This window comes from Haliaeetus albicilla, chromosome 11 (assembly GCF_947461875.1).
Source record: "Haliaeetus albicilla chromosome 11, bHalAlb1.1, whole genome shotgun sequence".
Taxonomy (NCBI): Eukaryota; Metazoa; Chordata; class Aves; order Accipitriformes; family Accipitridae; genus Haliaeetus; species Haliaeetus albicilla.
This window is the reverse complement of record NC_091493.1, coordinates 42,456,390-42,474,244: the sequence shown is the minus strand read 5'-3', so window position 1 is coordinate 42,474,244 and position 17,855 is coordinate 42,456,390. Positions and strand designations below refer to the sequence as shown.

The following is a 17,855-nucleotide window of genomic DNA, read 5'->3' as shown; positions in this document are numbered from 1 at the left end:
GTGACAGACCCATGTCAGTCATGTGGGTCCGTGTCAGAGCCGTGTGGGTCGGTTCCAGGGCTGTGTGGGTCACCATGGGTCGCTCTGGGTCCATGTCAGGGCCATGTGGGTCACCGTGGGTTGGTGCCAGGCCCGTGTGGGTTGCTCTGGGTCCATGTCAGAGATGTGTGGGTCACTGTGGGCTGGTTCCATGGCCGTTGGATCACTGTGGGTTGCTCTGGGTCCATGTCACAGCCGTGTGGGTCACCATGGGTCAGTTCCAGGGCCGTGTGGGTTGCTGTGGGTTGCTCTGGGTCCGTGTCGGAGCTGCGCAGGTCACCGTGGTTCAGTACTGGGGCCGTGTGGGTCGCCGTGGGTTGCTCTGGGTCCATGTCAGAGTTGTGCAGGTCACTGTGGGTCAGTACTGGGACCTTGTGGGTCGCTGTGGGTTGCTCTGGGTCTGTGTCAGAGCTGTGCAGGTCGCTGTGGGTCAGTACTGGGGCCGTGTGGGTCGCTGTGGGCCCGGCCCAGCCCAGCACCTCCTCGAGGGTGGGCAGGAAATGGCGCTCATAGCCCGACCCCACCGGGGGACCAGTGGGTCTGTGGCCGTGGCCGTCCCTCTGTCCGTGTCCGTCGCTCTGTCCAGCTCTGTGTCCGCGTCTGGCCGTGGGTCCATGTCTGTCCCCTCTGGGCTCAGCTCCACCAGTGTCACCGACAGCTCCTCAGGGGGAGGACAGGGTGGCCCCCCCAGCTCGGGGGGGTCCTGGGGCAGGGGGGGTGGGGGGTCAGCAGGGACCCACCCATGCTCCCCCCTCCCCCCGGGGGACCCTGATGTCGGCTGACCTGGGTACGGGCGGCGTGGCTGTGCCGGGGGTCGGGGACAGGCAGCACCCAGCGGCACCTGGGGGAGGGGGGCAGGGGTCACTCCTCAGGGGTCTGCTGACCCCCCAGCACCGCTAATTACCCTCATGTCCTTAATGATGCCCTGTCACCATTAATTATTCCCCATTAATCACTCCCATTCCCACTGACCACCCCCCCACACTTATTACCCCCTTATCAGTGCTAATTACCCCCCCCCCCTCACTAATTACCCCTCGGCCTCTCGTGCTCCCTACTAGCCTTATTTATGCCATCAGTGTTAATTACCCCACTCCCCCGTTAGTGCCAACTACCCCCAGTGGGGTTTACTGCCCCGCAGCAGCACTAATTACCCCCGCTGGCATTAACTATGGCCCCATTAGGCCTAATTACATCTCGATTAGCACTAATTACCCCTTAGGCATAATTATCATTAGCATTAGTTACCCCACTGGCATTAATTACCAGGTGTTAAGCGCCCCGCTGGTGTTAGTGCCTGCCCCTCCCCCCCCCCCCCCCCCCCCCCCGGTCCCCACTCATTCCCCCCCCATGAGCACAAGTACCTCCCCAGCTGCCCCTCATTACCCCGTTAATTACCCCCCGCTCATTAGTGCTCACCAGGGGCGCAGGCCCTGGACCAGGAGGGCGGCAGCAGCGATGGCCACGGCTCCACACAGGACGGGGACCAGGAGGGGCTGGGTGGGGGCACTGGGGGGCGGGGGCAGCTGGGGGGCTGGCTGCTGCCCACTGGACCCCTCAGAACCCCCCAAATCCCCCCAGACCCCCCAAGCCCTCCAAATCCTCCCTGGACCCCCCCAGCCCCCCAAATCCCCTCAGGACCCCTCAGAGCCCCCCAAATCCCCCCCAGGACCCACTCAGAGCCCCCCCCGGTGTGGGGCTCTGCTTCCCCGACCCCCAGCCACCCCCCCAGCCCTGAATGGGGACCCCCCCACAGCCCCCCATCATCCCCCACTGCCCCCGATCTCCCCCCACCTCCAGCCCCCTATAGCCCCCCCATGGCCCCCCAGTCTCACCCCCCAGGTGGGTGACGGCCTCCGTGGCCTGGGCGGCCCCCGACCCCTCTGGGTAGAGGCTGTGAACCCGCACCCGGTACCGGGCCCCGGGCGCAGCGGCCCTGGGGGGGGGACCCACGTGTCTGGGGGGACCCAGGCATCTGGGGCCCCCAGTGATGCCCCCATAATGGACCCAGGCATCCAGATCCCCCGGTGAACCCCCATAGCGCACCCAAGCATCCAGGCCCCCCAGTGACCCCCCCCATAGTGGACCCAGGCATCCAGGACCCCCCAATGACCCCCCAGAGCAGACCCAGGCATCCGGGCCCTCCAATGACCCCCCCCATAATGGACCCAAGCATCTGGGCTCCCCGGTGACCCCCCATAGTGCACCCAAGCATCCAGGCCCCCCAGTGACACCCCCCCCCCAGTGGACTCAGGCATCTAGGCCCCCCAATGACCCCCCCCCAAAGCAGACCCAGGCATCCGGGCCACCCCAGTGACCCCCCCATAGCAGACCCAGGTGTCTGGACCCCCCACTGACCGCCCCATAGTGACCCCGCTGTCCCCCCCTGTCCCCCCTCTCACCTGGCAGGAGGGTGCTGTGGGCCCCGGGGGGGCAACGGAGCCAGTCGAGGCCCCCCCCGCCCCCACCTCAGCCCATTCCACCAGGTACTGGGGGGCCGCGGGGGGGCCCCCTGGCTCCCACCACACCCCCAGTCCCGGTCCGGGCACCGGCTTCACCCGGACGCCCCGGGGGGGCGGCAGGTCTGGAGGGGGGACACACACAGGGGTGGTGGGGTTAAGGGGGGTCCTCGCACCAGCGCCCCGGGTGGGGGGGGGTGCGAAGGGCCCTTGGGGGTCGCGGGGGGGTCCCCACCTGTGCGGTCGAGGCGGAGGCGGGCAGGGGCCGAGGGTCCGGGGGGGCCCCGGGCGGTGACGGCGACGCTGACGGTGTCGGGGGGAAGGGGGCAGCGGCAGCAGGGGGGGTGCAGGCGGCGGGGGAGGCCCCGGTCCCGCTCCACCGTCACCGTGTACTCCCGGCCCCCCCCGGCCGAGGGGTCCTGCGGAGGAGCCGGGTTGGGGGGGGGCACGCTCAGCCCGGACCCCTTGGGGCTGCGGGGACCCGGGCGTCCAGGGCCCACATCCCGGGGGGGGGGTCCAGGGACCCCCAGCCCCCCCTCCCCCAAGTCAGACCCACCTTCCAGAGCAGGATCAGGCCCCGCTGCCCCCCCCCCGACTCCTCCTCTTGGCGCCAAACGTCCAGCGGCTCCTGCAGCCCTGGCGGGGGGGGGACAGGGCTCAGCCAGGCGCCCCTACCCCACAGGGACCCAGGAATTGCCCCCCCCAACATGGACCCAGGGGTCCGGGCCCCCCCCACCCCACAGGGACCCAGGAATTGCCCCCCCAACATGGACCCAGGGGTCTGGCCCCCCCCGACCCCACAGGGACCCAGGCGTCCGGGACCCCCCATCTCGCAGGGACCCAGGCATCCGGGCCCCCCCCCACCCCATATGGGACCCAGGGTGACCCACCGTGGGGGGGCAGGGTGAAGGCCTGGGGGGGGCTCCAGTCGCTCCAGAGACCCCCCTCCCCTGCGCAGCGCCCCTGCACCTCGTGGGCCCCCCCCGGCTCCAGCGCCCCGGCCTCGAACTCGAACCCCTCGGGCTCCAGGTCGGCTTCAGGCACCTGGGGGGGGGCAGTTTCTTGGGGGGGGGACACGGGGGACACCCCGGAGTCCTGGCCCTTGCAGCAGAGGGGTTGGATGGGAACCCCCTGCACCCAGTCCATCCCCCCCCAGCAGGGACGGTAGCGCAGGGCACAGCGGGGGGGGGGCAGCCCCCCCCTCCCAGCCCGGGGGTCGCATCCAGCGTACCGAGGGGGGGGGCGAGGGGTTCACCTGCAGCTGGGGGGGCGGCGGCTTCACTGGGCGGGGGGGGGCACAGTCTTAGACACCCCATGGGGGACCCAAGTGGCCGGGACCCCCCCACACACCCCCAGAGGACCCAGGCTTCCAGATCCCCCCCCCCCAGGAAGGACCCAGGCATCTGGGCCCCCCCATAACTGAGGGACCCAGGTGTCTGAGCCCCCCCCTCACCAGGAAGGACCCAGACCTCCATGCTGGGGGGGGGGCGTTGGGGGGTACCTATGTGGTCGAGGGAGAGGTTGAGGGGGGCCGTCACCTGCCGCCCCCCCGGCCCCTGCACCCACACGGCGTAGACGTCCCCCGCCGTCAGCGCCGCCCGTGGCACCAGCACCCACCGCTGCCCCCCCCGTGCCCGCGCCATCCCTGCACCCGCCGACACGTGCCTGCGGTGGGGGTGGGGGGCGTGGGTGTCAGGGTGGGGACCCTCGTGGTCACGTTCCCCCCCCACCACCACCAACCCCGACACTCACATCTTGAGGCTCTGGTAGCACAGGACGAGGGGATCGGGGGGGGGCTGGGGGCCCCCCCAGCTGCAGTTCATCCCCCCCCGGGGGCTCAGGCGGAAGCAGTGCAGCTCGGGGGTGCCTGGGGGGGTACGGGGGGGGGGGAAGGGGTCTGGAGGGGTGACCCGGGTGTCTGGGCCCCACACCCCCTCCCTGCAGGGGGACAGGTGTCCTGCCCCCCCCCCAAAAAGGGACCCAGGTGTCCTGCCCCCCACCCAAGGGACCTGGGTGTTCCACCACCCCCCCAAAGGACCTGGGTGTCCTGCCCCCCCAAAAGGATCCAGGCGTCCTAGCCCCCCCCCAAAGGACCCAGGTGTTCTGCCCCCCCCCCGAAAGGGACCAGGGTGTCCTGCCCCCCCCAAAGGACCCAGGTGTCCTGCCCCCCCCCCAAAAGGACCCTGTTGTCCTCTCCCATGCCCAGAGGGACCCAGCCATCCAGCTCCCCCCCCCGCGCCCCCCCGGGGACCCCTCTGACCCTCCGGGGGGGGCGCAGGGTCCCACCTCCCCGCACAGAGCCTGCAGCCATCACCACCAGCAGCAGCAGCCAGAGCCCCCCGGTCCCCCCCATGGCCTCCACCGCCTGCAGCTCCCCACGGCCTGGCGGGGGGGAGAGAAACCGCAGCCATGGCACACCCGCCCCCCCCCCCAAAAAAAGAGACCCCCCCCCCACCCCACCGTGGGGCACGGCGGGGGGGGGGAGGCCGAGGGGGGGGGCTCTACCTACCGCTCGCTGCCGGGGAGGAAATGACTCCCCATGCATCCGGGCACCCCAACCCCCCCCCCCAAAAAAAACCCGCAGGGGCTGGGAGGGGACCCAGCACCGCCCATGACACCCTCCGCGGGGGGGGGGGACACGAGACCCATTGCCCCCCCCCCGCCCCGGTCGCACCCCACCCACCGTGGGGCTGAGCGGCCTGGGGGACTGGGATAAGGGACGTTCGGGTGGGGGTGTGGGCCCCCCCGCGATAAGGACCAGGATAAGGGACAGGGGGGGTCCGCCCCATGGCGATGCGCCAGATGAGGTCATGGCTGGGGGGGGGGCTCTGTGCCCCCCCCCAGCCCCATGGCAGGTCGTGGGGTCACGGGGGGGGGAGGCCGGCTCCGGCTGCCCCACACGGCTGCGCTATGGGGCTGGGGCCCCCCTTGCGCTGCCCCATAACCAGCCCCATGCCCCCCCCCCGGTGTCCGTGTGCCCCCCCCGCCGCCGCCACCACCGCGGGCCCGTGGCAGGCCGGGGCGGCCATGGTGCCCGTAGGCCCCGTTGCCGCGGTGACCGCGGGCCTTCCAGGGCCGGCCTCCCGCCACACCGGGGCCTCGCTCTTCTCCCGGCGCCGTGAGGTCACCGGGCGGCGCTGACGTCACCGGTGGGGGGCTGAGGGGGGGAGAACCTAGGAAAATCAGCCTCGCGCTGACGTCACGCGGGCGTGACGTCGACGACGGGACTACATTTCCCGGCAGCGCTCCCCCCCAACCCCGGGCGGACGGTTGCGCGCAGGCGCGGCCGCCGCGCCCGCCCCCCCCGCCGATTGGCAGGCGCGCCGCCCAACCGGGCGCCGCCAGCTCCCCGCGCGGCCCCTCCCTCCCCGCCCCCCTCAGGAAGCGCCGACGGACGCGCCGGCCGGCCAATGGGGTGGCGGCGGGGAGGGGCGTGCGAGGAGCGACGCGGCCCTCGGCCAACCGGAGGGCGGCGGCGGCGGGCGGGGGCCAATGGGCGCGGGGGGGCGGGGCGCGGCGCGGGCGGCCCCGCCCGCCGCCGAGGCGGGTAGCAACAGTTGCCCCGGTGAGGGAACACGGAGGGCGCCATAGCCACGGTCGCCGTGGCGACCGCGCACCGGCCCCGGCCCGGCCCCGCCGCCCGCGCCCGCCGCCCCCGCCGCCCCCCCGCCGCCGCCGCCGCCCCCGGGCCGGGCCGGAACGAGGCCCCGCGGGGCCCCGGCGGCGGCCCCGGGCAGGTGGGTCCGCGCGGCGCCGCGCAAGATGGCGGCGGCGGCGGGGGCGGGGGGGGGGCACCGGGGCGGGGGGGGCGCGGCGGCGGGGCTGGGGCGGGGGGCGGGGGGGAGCGGGCCGGGCCCGGCGGCGGCGGCGGCCCCGGCCCCGGCCCCGGGATGGAGCCGGGCCCGGGCCGCGGGGGGCGGGGCCTGCCGCGCGCCCCGGCGATTGGTGGGCGGGCGGGCCAATGGGGGGAGGCGGGGCGGTGGGGGGAGCCAATGGCGGCGCGCGGCGGGGGCGGGGCGCGGCGGCAGCCCGGCGGTGATGTCACGCGGTGATGTCATGGCGCGGGGTGGGGGATGGGGGCGGGCGGCGCGGGGTGATGTCACTGCCGGGGCGGCCTTGCGCGCTCGCTGACGTCGCGCGTCGCCTGGCAACGGCCCGCGCGGGGTTAGGGGGCGGGGCGGGGCGGTGTGATGTCAGGCGGTGAGGCGGCGCCCCCTGGGGACGGTGCCCCGCTGTGACGTCACGCTGCGACGTCACGCTGGAGGAAGGGGCGGTGTCGCTCGCGGGCAGAGGTGACGTCACCCTCCGGCCCTCACCGGGCCGACACCCTGCCGCGACGTCGCACCGCGCTCTCGCGCCACGAGGTCGCGCCGTGATGTCACCCCGGGGGGGGGAGGCTCGGCTGGCGGTGGGTGGCAGGCCGCTGACATCACCAGCCGGCTCTGATGTCACCGCGTCCCTGCCCTTCCCCCCCCGCCGGCCTGTGTGGCCGGCGCCCGCCCCGTCACCTGTGACGTCACTGTGACGCCACTCTGCGGCACCACACCGCGACACCGCGCCCTGACGTCTCCCTGTGGCGTCACACAGCGGCGCGGTGCCGCCTCTGCCCCGCTTCCCCCTCCCCTCCCCCACTGATTTTTCTCTTTCTTCCCCATTTTTGCCCCCTCCCCCCCATTCCAGGCCCCCCCGTCGCCATGGCAACGCAGACCTACGTCACGGAGCTGACGGCGGCGACGACGCAGCAGCAGCAGCCGCCGCCGCCGGCCCCGCCCCCCGCCGCCCCCACCCCTTTCGGGGCGGAGCTGTCGGGGGGGCCCGCCCCCCCCGCGGCCCCCCCGCCGCCCGCCGCCCCCCCCGCGCCCCCCCCCCAGCAGTACATCGTCGTCACCGTGTCGGGTGAGTCCCCCGGAATTCGGGGGGGGGTCGCACCCCATCGGAGGTGGGGGGGTTGCAGCGGCTCTGACCCGTTTTCGCCCTTTTTCTCCCCAAACGCAGAGGGCGCGCTGCGGCCCAGCGAGGCGGTGTCCGAGGGCAGCCCCGCCCCCCCCGCGCCCCCCCCGGCCGGGCCCAGCCCGGGGGTGCAGCCGGTCCGGGCACCCAGGTGGGACCCCCAGCGGGGGGGGGGAATGGGGAGGGTAGAGTGGGCGGGGGGACCCCTCCCCACCTCGTGCCCCCCCCCCTTGCAGACCACCGGTGTCCCGCTGGCACAGGTGGGACCCCCCCCATCTCCACCCCCCCAAAGATCCGCTGTGGGGGGGGGTGACACCCCAGTGACCACCAAAACGAGGGGGGGTCCACGGCCATCTTTCTGTGTCCCCCCCATCTGCCTGTGTTCCCCCCCTCGCTGCACATCCCACCCCTGGTGTTTCGGGGGGGGCGTCCCCGTGCCCCCCCAACCTTCCCCCCCATTTCTGCCCCCCTCAGCGCTCCCCGGCGCCGAGCAGCACCACGGCCCCCAAACCCGGCCCCCCCCAGCCGCTGCCGGGACCCCAGGAGGTAAGCAGGAGTGATCGGAGTGGGGGGGGGTTTGGGGGGGGGGGGGGCAGCACCCTGACGCCCCCCCTCCCCGTGTTCTCCCCCCCAGGTGCAGCAGCTGCCGCCGGTGCCGGTGCAGCACGTCTACCCCGCGCCGGTGCCGTACGTGGAGGGTGGCGACGGCACCTACCCCCCCGGCACCATGTGAGTGTGTCCCCCCCCCGTGCCTGCACCCCCTTCTGTTTTCTTTTGGGAGGTGGGAAGACCCCCACCACCTCACTCACCCCCCCACCCGTCTTTTCTCCTCGCCCCCCTGCAGCCGCTCGGGGTCGTACCCCTACGCCGAAACGCCGCTCTATGGCCAAAACGCCGGCACTGGCTACTACGAAGCGTCGGGGGGGGCCCCGGTCCAGCCCAGCCCGCCCCCCCCAGCTCGCAGGCGGCCGCCGGCAGCGCCCCCGTCCCCATGTATGTCTCGGGGGGGCAAATTCTGAGCAGCCCCCCCCCGGCACCGCCACCCCTGCCACCCCCGGCACCCCCGGCACCGCCGCTGGCACCTACGTCATCCAGGGGGGTTACATGCTGGGGGGTCTGGCCAGTCGTACTCCCACACCACCCGCGCCTCCCCCGCCACGGTGAGACCCCCGGGCTGGGGGGGGGGGGGCACAAAACTGGGGGGAAGCTCCTCCTCCCCTGAGAGGATTTTGGGGAGAAAAACGGGAGGTTTGGGGAAAATGGGGCTGGAATTGGGGGGGGGGGGGTGTCACTGCCTGTGGGGTGTTTTGGGGAGAAACTGAGGGGATCGGGGGGGGGGCGGGATTTGGAGGGGGAGGATGGACCCGGGGTCGGGGGGTGAGTCCCGGTGGGCGGGTGGGGGGCACCCGTGCCTGAAGGGTTTGGGGAGAAAACCCCAGGTTTGGGGGAAATGGCCCCATGGTGGGGGGTGAGCACTGCCCTGGTGGGGGGCCGGTGACACCATGTCCAGTGTTTGGGGGAGAAAATGAAAAGTTTGGGGCAAAATGGCCTCCGGGGGGGGGCACCCCCCCCATCCTCTCCCCTCCTGCTCCCCTTCCTCTCCGCCCCCAATACCTGGTGGCAAACCACGAGGACGGAGAGCGACGCCGCGGGAGCGTTTCGGGGGGGTAAATGGAATATTTTGGGGGTGCGGGGGAGTACGTGTGCACACGGGAGGGTGACAGCATGTGCCCCCCCCCTTCCCCGTGCCCCCCCCCCTCGCCAGGTGCAGTGGCTGCTGGACAACTACGAGACGGCGGAGGGGGTGAGCCTGCCCCGCAGCACCCTGTACTGCCATTACCTGCTCCACTGCCAGCAGCAGAAGCTGGAGCCCGTCAACGCCGCCTCCTTCGGCAAACTCATCCGCTCCGTCTTCATGGGCCTGCGCACCCGACGCCTCGGCACCAGGTACCGCCCGCCACCGTGACGACCCCCCCCGGGACCCTCCCCGGACTCCCCCCGCTAACCTCCTTCCCCCCCCGCCAAGGGGTAACTCCAAGTACCATTACTACGGGCTGCGCATCAAGGCCAGCTCGCCGCTGCTGCGGCTGATGGAGGACCAGCAGCACCTCGCCATGCGGCAGCAGCCCTTCGCCCAGAAGCAGAGGTAAAAGCCCCAGCCCTGCGCTCTCCCCCCAAACACCCACACCCCCCCCGCGATGCCCCCCCCCACTTCTCCCTTCTCCCACCGCAGGCTGAAGCCCATCCAGAAGATGGAGGGGATGACCAACGGGGTGGCCGTGGGGCAGCAGCCGCCGGCCGGGCTCTCTGACATCAGCACCCAGGTCCAGCAGTACCAGCAATTCCTGGGTGAGGACACCCCCCCACACACACACCTCCTTCCTCTCTCCCTGTGGCCCCCGCCCCCCGGTGCTGTAACCGTGTGTGTGTGTCCGTCCCCCTGCTGCCCCGCAGACGCCTCCCGCACCCTGGCCGAGTTCCCCGAGATCGATCTCCAGGGGAAGCCGCTGCCCGAGGGCGCCTGCGCTGAGGACGTCAAAGTTTTCCAGCTGCTCTACCGCGAGCACTGCGAGGTGGGGGGTGTCCCCCGCCCCTTCCCCCAAATCCCCCCCCGCCCTTCCTGGCCTCGGGGGAACCCCCTGACACCCTCCATTGCCCCCCCTACACCCCCCCCACCCCCCCACCCCTCCCCAGGCCATCGTGGACGTGATGATAAACCTCCAGTTCACGCTGGTGGAGACGCTGTGGAAAACCTTCTGGAGGTGCAGCCTGAGCCAGCCCAGCGAGGCCGCCCCCGTCGCAGTGTGAGTGGGGAGGTGGCGGAGGGGGGGGCAACGCGCTGAGGTGGTGGACTTCCCCCCCCACTTCCACCCCAGCCTTTCCCCATTCCCTGTCCCCGGTGACGCCGGCGGTTGCCCCCGTAGCCACGACGAGGCGGAGAAGCGCCTGCCCAAGAGCCGCCTGGTCGTCCTCTCCAAATATGAGCCCGTTCTCAGGTGGGCCAAGGACTGCGACCACGCGCTCTACCAGGGGCTGGTGGAGATCCTCATCCCTGACGTCCTCCGGCCCATCCCCAGTGAGTCCCCCGTGCCCCCCCGCATCCCCCCTCCGGACCCTCACACTCCCCCCGCCTCACCCTCCCCCCGCTTCTTCCTCCCCCAGGTGCCTTGACGCAAGCGATCCGAAATTTCGCCAAGAGTTTGGAGAGCTGGCTAACGAACGCCATGATGAACATCCCCGAGGAGATGGTCCGCGTGAAGGTAAGGTGGAGGGGGGAACAGCGTGGCAGGGGTGACCGCGGGGTGCCCTCCCCCCCTCCAGCCCGGTGCTGACCCCCACGTCCCCCCCCCGGCCCCCCAACTCCCCGCAGGTGGCAGCAGCAAGTGCCTTTGCCCAGACGCTGCGGCGCTACACATCCCTTAACCATCTGGCGCAGGCGGCGCGCGCCGTCCTGCAGAACACGGCCCAGATCAACCAGATGCTCAGCGACCTCAACCGGGTCGACTTCGCCAACGTCCAGGTGCTGCCGCGGGGGGGCCCCCCCCAAAAACGGGGAAAAAGGGAGGGCTGGGGGGGGGGCGGGGTGAGGGGATGGGGACATGCCGGGGCTCTTGCTGGATGGGATGTGGGGGTCAGGGCAGTGGGGACCTTTGGGGATGGGGCAGGACACCCGGGCTTCTCCCTGTCCGTCCCCCCCAAAAAGAAGTAATGGCAGGGGGACTCTGGGATGCCTTTGGGTGCTGCTGTGGGGATGGGGGCGTGTTTTGGGGCTGGGGTTTTTTTGGGGGACTGGGGGGTTTGTTTTGGGGCTGGGGTGCACCCCAGGGTTGTGGGGCCCAGCTGCCCCATGGCTCCAGGAAGCCCCACAGAGCCATTCCTGCCCCCCAAGTCCCCCCCCCACCTCAGCAGAGGGTCCCCAGAGCACGGCAGGGCAGCGTGGGGTTGGGGGCCGCACCAGGGGGGTCAGGGGCCACGCTGGTGCGTGCGTATGTGGGGAATCCGAGCCTCCCCTGACCCCCACACCGCGTCCCCCCCCGGCAGGAGCAGGCCTCGTGGGTGTGCCGGTGCGAGGACCGGGTGGTGCAGCGGCTGGAGCAGGACTTCAAGGCGACGCTGCAGCAGCAGAACTCGCTGGAGCAGTGGGCGGCCTGGCTGGACGCCGTCGTCGCCCGCGTCCTCAAACCCCACCAGGGCACCCCCGGCTTCCCCCGTGCTGCCAAGCTCTTCCTCCTCAAGTGGTCCTTCTACAGGTGGGTGCCCCCCCCACCCCACAGACACCCCCCCGCGCCCCCGGCCACCGTCGTTGCCCCGGTGACACCGTCGCCGTCCGTCTTTCCTGCCCGCGCTGCAGCTCGATGGTGATCCGGGACCTGACCCTGCGCAGCGCCGCCAGCTTCGGCTCCTTCCACCTGATCCGGCTGCTCTACGACGAGTACATGTACTACCTGGTGGAGCACCGTGTGGCACAGGCCCGCGGGCAGAGCCCCATCGCCGTCATGGGAGAGGTGAGGGGCTGGGGGGGGGTCACAGGGGGGGCGTGTCAGCGTGTGTTGTCCCCCCACCCTGCCCCGGGGCCTCACCGTTGCTCTCTGCCCGCAGTTTGCCAACCTGACGAGCTCCCTCAACTCCCTGGACCCCGACAAAGGTAAGTGTGTGTGTCACCCCCCGCCATGGCACTGCCCACCACTATGTGCGTGTTAACTCTGAATCCTACTGGTGACAGCCCTGTGTGTGCGTCTGCGCATGTTAACTGTGAAACCTACTGATGACAGTTGCATCGCTCCGTATGTGTGTGTGTGTGTGTGAGATCGCTGAAATCAACTGATGGCAGCATCACGACTGTGTGCATGTGAACGCTGAAACCTACTGATGGCAGCATAATGAGTGTGTGTGTGTTAACTCGGGAACCTACTGATGGTACCTGTGCTTAGCCCGTTGCCACAGGCAGTGACAGGGTTTCAATGGGGGGGGGTGCTGGAGGTGCCAGCCATGTCACGCTGCCCTAAGCCCACCCCTGCTGTCCCCCCACCAGACGAGGAGGAGGAAGAGGAGGAGGAGAGCGACGAGGAGCTGCCGCAGGAGATAGGGCTGGGGGAGGGGGCGGCGCTGCCCCCTGACCCCCTGGAGCCGCCAGCCAAACTCCCCCGCACCGATGCCCGCGGCCTCTTCGTCCAGGCCCTGCCCTCCAGCTGAGGGCCCCCCCCCCGCCCGGTACCCCCCCCGCCCCCCCCCCCACGCTTTCACCCCTGCCTGGGCCTCCCGCGTCCCCCCCTCCCCGCAGCTCCCCAGCGGGGGGGGGGGCCCGGGGGGGCCGCGGGAGTCGCTCAGCGGCGACAATGTGCCTTAAGCAACGCGCCGGGATCGTGTGCCAAAGCCCCCCCGGCCCCCCCGAGGGGATAGACACGGGGGGGGGCGCGGGGGGCCCCGCTGCTCCAGCAAGGGAATCGCAGGATTTGGGGATGACCCCTCCCCGAGGGGGGGGCAACTTAGGGACCCTATGGGGGGGGGGGTAAATGCTGGGGGGGGGGGGGCAAGAGGGCAAAAAACACCCCGGGGCAGGGGGGCGCACAGAGACTGCTGGGGGGGGGGAATCACAGACACCCCGGGGGAATCCTGGATGCTGCCCCCCCCCCCCCGCCCCCCAGAACACTATTGGGGGGCAACTCCCCCCCCCAGCCCCCCCCGCCCACCCCCCCAGTGCCAAACACCCCCCCACCCCCGCTGCCTTATGCCAGGACCCCCCCCCTGCATGAAGGGGCCCCCCCGCCCCCCCCGAGCTTCAGCCCCCTCCCCCTGTATTAGATATTCTAGTTTTCGATCAATTCTGTGCTTTTGTACCCCCCTGCCCCCCCCCCCCCCCGCGTGTCCGGGGCCCCCCCGGGGGGAGGGGTTGGTGTTTGTGGCCGCAATCGAGAGCCCGTGTGAAAAACCTCTATTTTGGGGGGGGCGGGGGCCCCCCCCCGCACCCTCCCCCCCCCGGTGTCGTCCTCCCCCGCAGACGCTGTTTTCTACCTTTTGTAGTTCTTTCTTAAGAGGAATAAAATCCGCCGTGGTCTTTGCCCCCTGCCCCTCCCTGCGCCGCTGGGGGGGGGGGGGGGGCCAAAACCGCCAGGATTCACCCCAAAACCCCGGTGAATGAAGGCACTGGAGATGTGGAAATGGGAATATTTATTAGGAAGAGGGGCTAGGGGGGAGGGGGGGGGTCCAGCCTCCTTGGGGGTGCCCTGCCTTCCCCCCCACCTTGAAACACTGAACGGAAAAAGGAGAGAAAAAAAAAACCCCAAACAAAAACCCCAAACGGTCCCAAAATGGGGGGGGGGGGGGGCGGGCAGGACACCAATCCCCCCCCCCCCCCGCCCTGGGGGGCCCTACAGCACAATCCAGGTGTAGCGCTCGTTGTCTGCCAGCACCTTCAGGGAGCAGCCTGGGGGCAGAGGGGGGGGGGTGAGTGGTGGGAGGGGACTGCCCCCCCCAGGACCCCGCAGGGACCCCCCCCCCGGCCCCACCTTTGTGCAGTGCCTCGTTCGTCATCCTGTTGACATAGCGGCCGCTGCTCTCGGGGACAAGCCATTTCATCACCGTGTCCACGCAGCCCTTGCGGTACGAGCTCCAGACGCTGCCGCTGGGGGGGGGGGGGGGCTGCGGTCCATCCCAGCACCCTGAGCCCCCCACCCCAAATTTCTCTGGGGTGGCCACAACACCCCCAAGCCTGGCACCGGCCACAGGTCCTCCAGCCCCCGCCAATTACCCCCGCCCCCAAATTGCCCCCCGCCCCCCCCGTGCCCTGCAAGCCCCCGATCCCCCAAATTGCCGCCACCCTGCTGTGCCACACCCCCACCTCGTCTGTCCCTTGACCTCGGTGAGGTCCCCCACGCTGACGGTGACGAAGGTGCCGGTGTTGAGGTCCCAGGCGACCTTCAGGCTGGTGTGGTAGGTCTTTGGTCTGCGGGAGAAGGGGGCTCAGCTCGGGGAGGGGGCGGAGGAGGTGGTGTTTTAGGGTGGGGTGCATCGTTCGTGGCCCCCCCTGTCCCCTCACCGAAGCTGTCCCTCCTCATCGGGCGAGGGGAAGGCCAGGAGCAGCAGCCCGATGTTGATGACGACCTGGTTGGTCTCGGGGCACACCTGGGGGGGGCAACAAAGCAGGGGGGGGTCAGAGTGAGCTGGAGGGGCCCGGGGGGGGGCCCTGTCGCATCCCTGCCCCCACCTCGAGGATGACGATGTCGTAGTCACTGAAGGAGCAGAACTGGCGGGACCAGGCGGCGTCGTTACGGATCACCTCGTTAATGACGTATTCGAAGTCCAGCGTCAGCTGCTCCACCGTCAGGTACTGCCCCTGGGGGGGGGGGGGCAAGCACGCGTCACCCCCCTGAGGCGCTGCACTGATGGGGGGGTGACCCCAAAGCCCCCCCCCCACACTCACCTGCGCCGTTGCCCGCTCCTTCAGTGGCTTCAGGCTGCGCCCACGCAGATCGGTGACAACAAAGGGCAGGGAGATCTTGTCGTCCTCGTATTCTGGGGGGGGGGGGCAGACAAGGTGAGGGGGGGGCACCCCCAAGGCTGGGGGGCACCCCCGAGGGGACCCCAAGTCGCCCTGCCAGCAGCTCACCCTCCTCGGGCACGGCGGGCTCGCCGGGCTCCAGCACATAGCGCAGTTTGGTGTAGTTGACGTAGCCGGGCTCGGGGGCGGGGGCGGCGGGGGCACAGGGGGGGCCGGGGGCAGGGGGGGGCTCACCCGGGGGGCTACCGTCCCCCCGGGGGGAGGTGGGGTGCAGGCGGCAGCGCCCCGAGCCGGCCGGCCCCGAGCAGGGGGGGGCAGCGGCGGGGATAGGCGGGAGGCGGCACTCAAAGCCGGTGGCAGCAGTGCCGCCGTCGCCTTCCTCCTCCTCGTCCTCCTCCTCGTCCTCCTCACCCTCGCCACCGGCCAGCACCGGCCCCGTGGCCTCCTTGGCACGTCGGAAGATGTCGGCCACGAACTCTTTGGCTTTGGCCACGGCGGGGGAGAGCCCTGCGCCCGCCCGGCCCTGCCCGTCCCCTGACGCCACCCGACCGTCGAGGGGCTGCGCTGGCGTCCCGGCCCCTTCCCGCTGCCCTGGCTCCTCCGGCCGCGGCGGGACGCATCCCACCCGGCGACAGGGCACCGGCGGGCTCCGGCGCTCGTACAGGATTTGGCAAGAGCTGCTGTCACCTGCGGGAGGAAGGAGCCGGGAGGTTACAGCGAGGGGGGGGTCCCGGTGAGGCGCAGCGGGGGTCCTGGCGGCGCCGTACCTGCGGCGTGGACGGCGACGGCGCAGGCCACCAGGGAGTAGCTGGTGTTGAGCAACACAACCTGGTCCTTCTTGAGCTGGAAGGCAGGCTGGAAGGTGGGGAAGGGGTACACCACCTGGTACTTGGTGTGCAGCATGAAGCCGTGCCGCAGGCAGTGCGCCTGCCGGTCGCCTGGGGGCAGCCAGGGAGAAGCGATGCCTCAGCGTGGGGTTGGGGCGGGGGGCCGGGCCGGTGGTGGCCCCGTGGTGTGGGTTTGGAAGTGGGGGGGAAAGGTTCGGCGGCACAGCAGGGGCTCACCGGGGTGGGCGAGGGCCATGTCCCGGCAGCCGGGGCAGTGTCGGGGGGGCGGCATGGCTACAGCGCTGATGTAAATGTCACGGTGGTTTTCGTCGCTCATCATCATCATGTTGACAAGGAGGCCGTTGGCGGAGCGGGTGCTGGGGAGGGGGTGGAGCGGTGAGAAGGCAGCCCCTGTTGGGGGGGGCAGACACGGTGGCGAGGTCGGGGGGACACACGTGCTCACTTGAAGCCAAAGACGATGACCTTGGAGGAGTCGCTGGGCCACTCGCAGACCGTCAGGTACAGGTCGCTGTAGATCTCCTCGTCCTGGAAGAGCCGAACCTGCCGCACCTGCAGGAGGGGACGCGGTGGGAGGGAGGCGGCTGCTGGGGGGGGCCCCCCAAATGCCGGGGGAAGCTCCCGGGAGGGAGGGGTTGTCCGTCCATCCGTCTGTCTGGTGGAGGCAGGTGGGTGTGATACCAGTTTGAGCTTGCTGTGGACGTTGAACTCCCACCAGTAGAGATGGTAGATGTAGAAGGAGAAGTCATCGTCGCTGCTGTTACTGGTGTAGGACAGGACGTAACGGCCACACTTGGAGAACCCGAGGAAGATGTGCCTGGTGGGGGGGACGATGCGGGGGGAGACACATGCAGCAGCCTCAGCCTGGCGCACCCCCCACCCCGCAGATGAGGGGGCCCCCCCGCGTGCCCCCCGCCCCGCACCGGACCCTCACCCCGCACACAGAAAGTCCTCGTCCACGATGCTCTTCAGGGAGACGCAGACCCGCGGCGGCAGCTTGCGGAAGAGCCGGGGCGAGAGCTGCCCGCTGATCTGGGGGGCGGGGTAGCACCATCAGGGGACCCCCCCCCGGCCTCCAGCCACCACCCCCCACAACCCTCCCCACCCCACACCCACCTCCAGCCCCCCAACACCGCCCTCCCACCATCGCCCCTCTCCAGGTTCCCCCCCCCCCGGGCTCCCCCCGCCCGTCCCTGTGTCCCCCAAACCCCTCACAGACCCCCAAATCAGGGGACCCCCCCCAACCACGACCGCCCCCCCCCAGGGATCCCCGCCCTGTCTCCTCCGACACCCGGTGCAGTGTCCCTCCCTCCTCAGCCCCCTGCCGCACACCCCCTGCCCGCCATCTCCCTCAGAGCCCCCTCAGCCGCCCCATCCTCCCCTCAGGCCCCCCGCCGCCCCCCGCTCACCTTGACGCGGTCGAGCTGCCTCACGACGTGTTCGCGGCGGCCCCGTGGGCCCGACCCGGCCGAGGACCCACCCGCCGCCCCCGCCAGGCCCCGCTTTCCCCCCGGGCCGCCCCGCTCCGATTTCGAGCTGGGCGCCATTTTCCCCCGGCCCCCTCAGCTTCCGGAGCGCCCCGGCCCGCCGCCGACGGCCCGCCCACGCCGCGCGCCCATTGGCCACTCCTCCACCGCCCGCGCCTCTCATTGGGGGACCCAGCAGCTCGAGGCGGGCACCCCCCTCTCCATTGGCCCGTCGCCCCCTTCAATCCCCAACGCGCCCCACCCCGGCGACGCCCTATGACCAATAGGACCGCAGCACCCGCGCCGTGATTGGGCCACCCTCCCGCCCTTCCGCGCCGGAGCGGGTTGCTATGGCGAAGAGGCACCGGCGGGGTGGGGGCGGTCCCTGGGGAGTGGGCGGGGCCTGGCAGCAGCCGTTACCATAACGACGGGGATGGGCGGCAGCACCAGGCCCGGGCCGCGCCCGAGGGGTCCTAGCGCCCCCCCCCCCCCCCCCGCCCCCGACGCGGCGGGGCGGGGGGAATTCACCGAACCCCGGCTTTTTCTTCTTAAAAACTTTATAGATTTGTGTGTGAAAGCACAAAATAAACCCGTTGCG

The 17,855-nt window shown here is 71.2% G+C and overlaps 3 protein-coding genes across 3 annotated transcripts; 1 reads left to right on the top strand and 2 right to left on the bottom strand.

Annotated features, from left to right (window-relative positions):
• Positions 1-486: 486 nt before the first annotated feature.
• LOC138687649 (collagen, type I, alpha 1a-like) lies at positions 487-4,909 on the bottom strand. The gene is made up of 9 exons (XM_069795713.1): positions 4,785-4,909; positions 4,251-4,365; positions 4,000-4,163; positions 3,389-3,542; positions 3,055-3,126; positions 2,734-2,917; positions 2,442-2,623; positions 823-880; positions 487-742 (listed from the first exon to the last, which is right to left on the bottom strand). The coding sequence occupies exons 1-9, from the start codon at positions 4,907-4,909 to the stop codon at positions 702-704; spliced, it is 1,095 nt and encodes a 364-aa protein (XP_069651814.1). The 3' UTR covers positions 487-701.
• A 499-nt stretch (positions 4,910-5,408) lies between these two features.
• RFX1 (regulatory factor X1) lies at positions 5,409-12,970 on the top strand. Its single transcript, XM_069795712.1, is given in 23 exon segments — positions 5,409-5,528; positions 5,572-6,045; positions 6,090-6,235; positions 7,179-7,394; positions 7,494-7,599; positions 7,923-7,994; positions 8,083-8,177; positions 8,293-8,392; positions 8,395-8,476; positions 8,479-8,559; positions 8,562-8,608; positions 9,214-9,395; positions 9,475-9,594; positions 9,682-9,797; positions 9,903-10,021; positions 10,143-10,252; positions 10,373-10,524; positions 10,611-10,708; positions 10,819-10,968; positions 11,490-11,698; positions 11,800-11,953; positions 12,048-12,093; positions 12,481-12,970. Coding segments are annotated over 23 exon segments (3,156 nt in total). The 3' UTR covers positions 12,642-12,970.
• Positions 12,971-13,762: 792 nt separating this feature from the next.
• DCAF15 (DDB1 and CUL4 associated factor 15) lies at positions 13,763-17,743 on the bottom strand. The gene is made up of 13 exons (XM_069797407.1): positions 17,201-17,743; positions 16,726-16,823; positions 16,473-16,608; positions 16,237-16,343; positions 16,011-16,150; positions 15,714-15,884; positions 15,055-15,633; positions 14,869-14,960; positions 14,653-14,781; positions 14,485-14,570; positions 14,287-14,391; positions 13,955-14,070; positions 13,763-13,872 (listed from the first exon to the last, which is right to left on the bottom strand). Exons 1-13 carry the CDS (start codon positions 17,336-17,338, stop codon positions 13,817-13,819), a joined length of 1,953 nt encoding a protein of 650 aa, XP_069653508.1. The 5' UTR covers positions 17,339-17,743; the 3' UTR covers positions 13,763-13,816.
• Between the last annotated feature and the right edge of the window lie 112 nt (positions 17,744-17,855).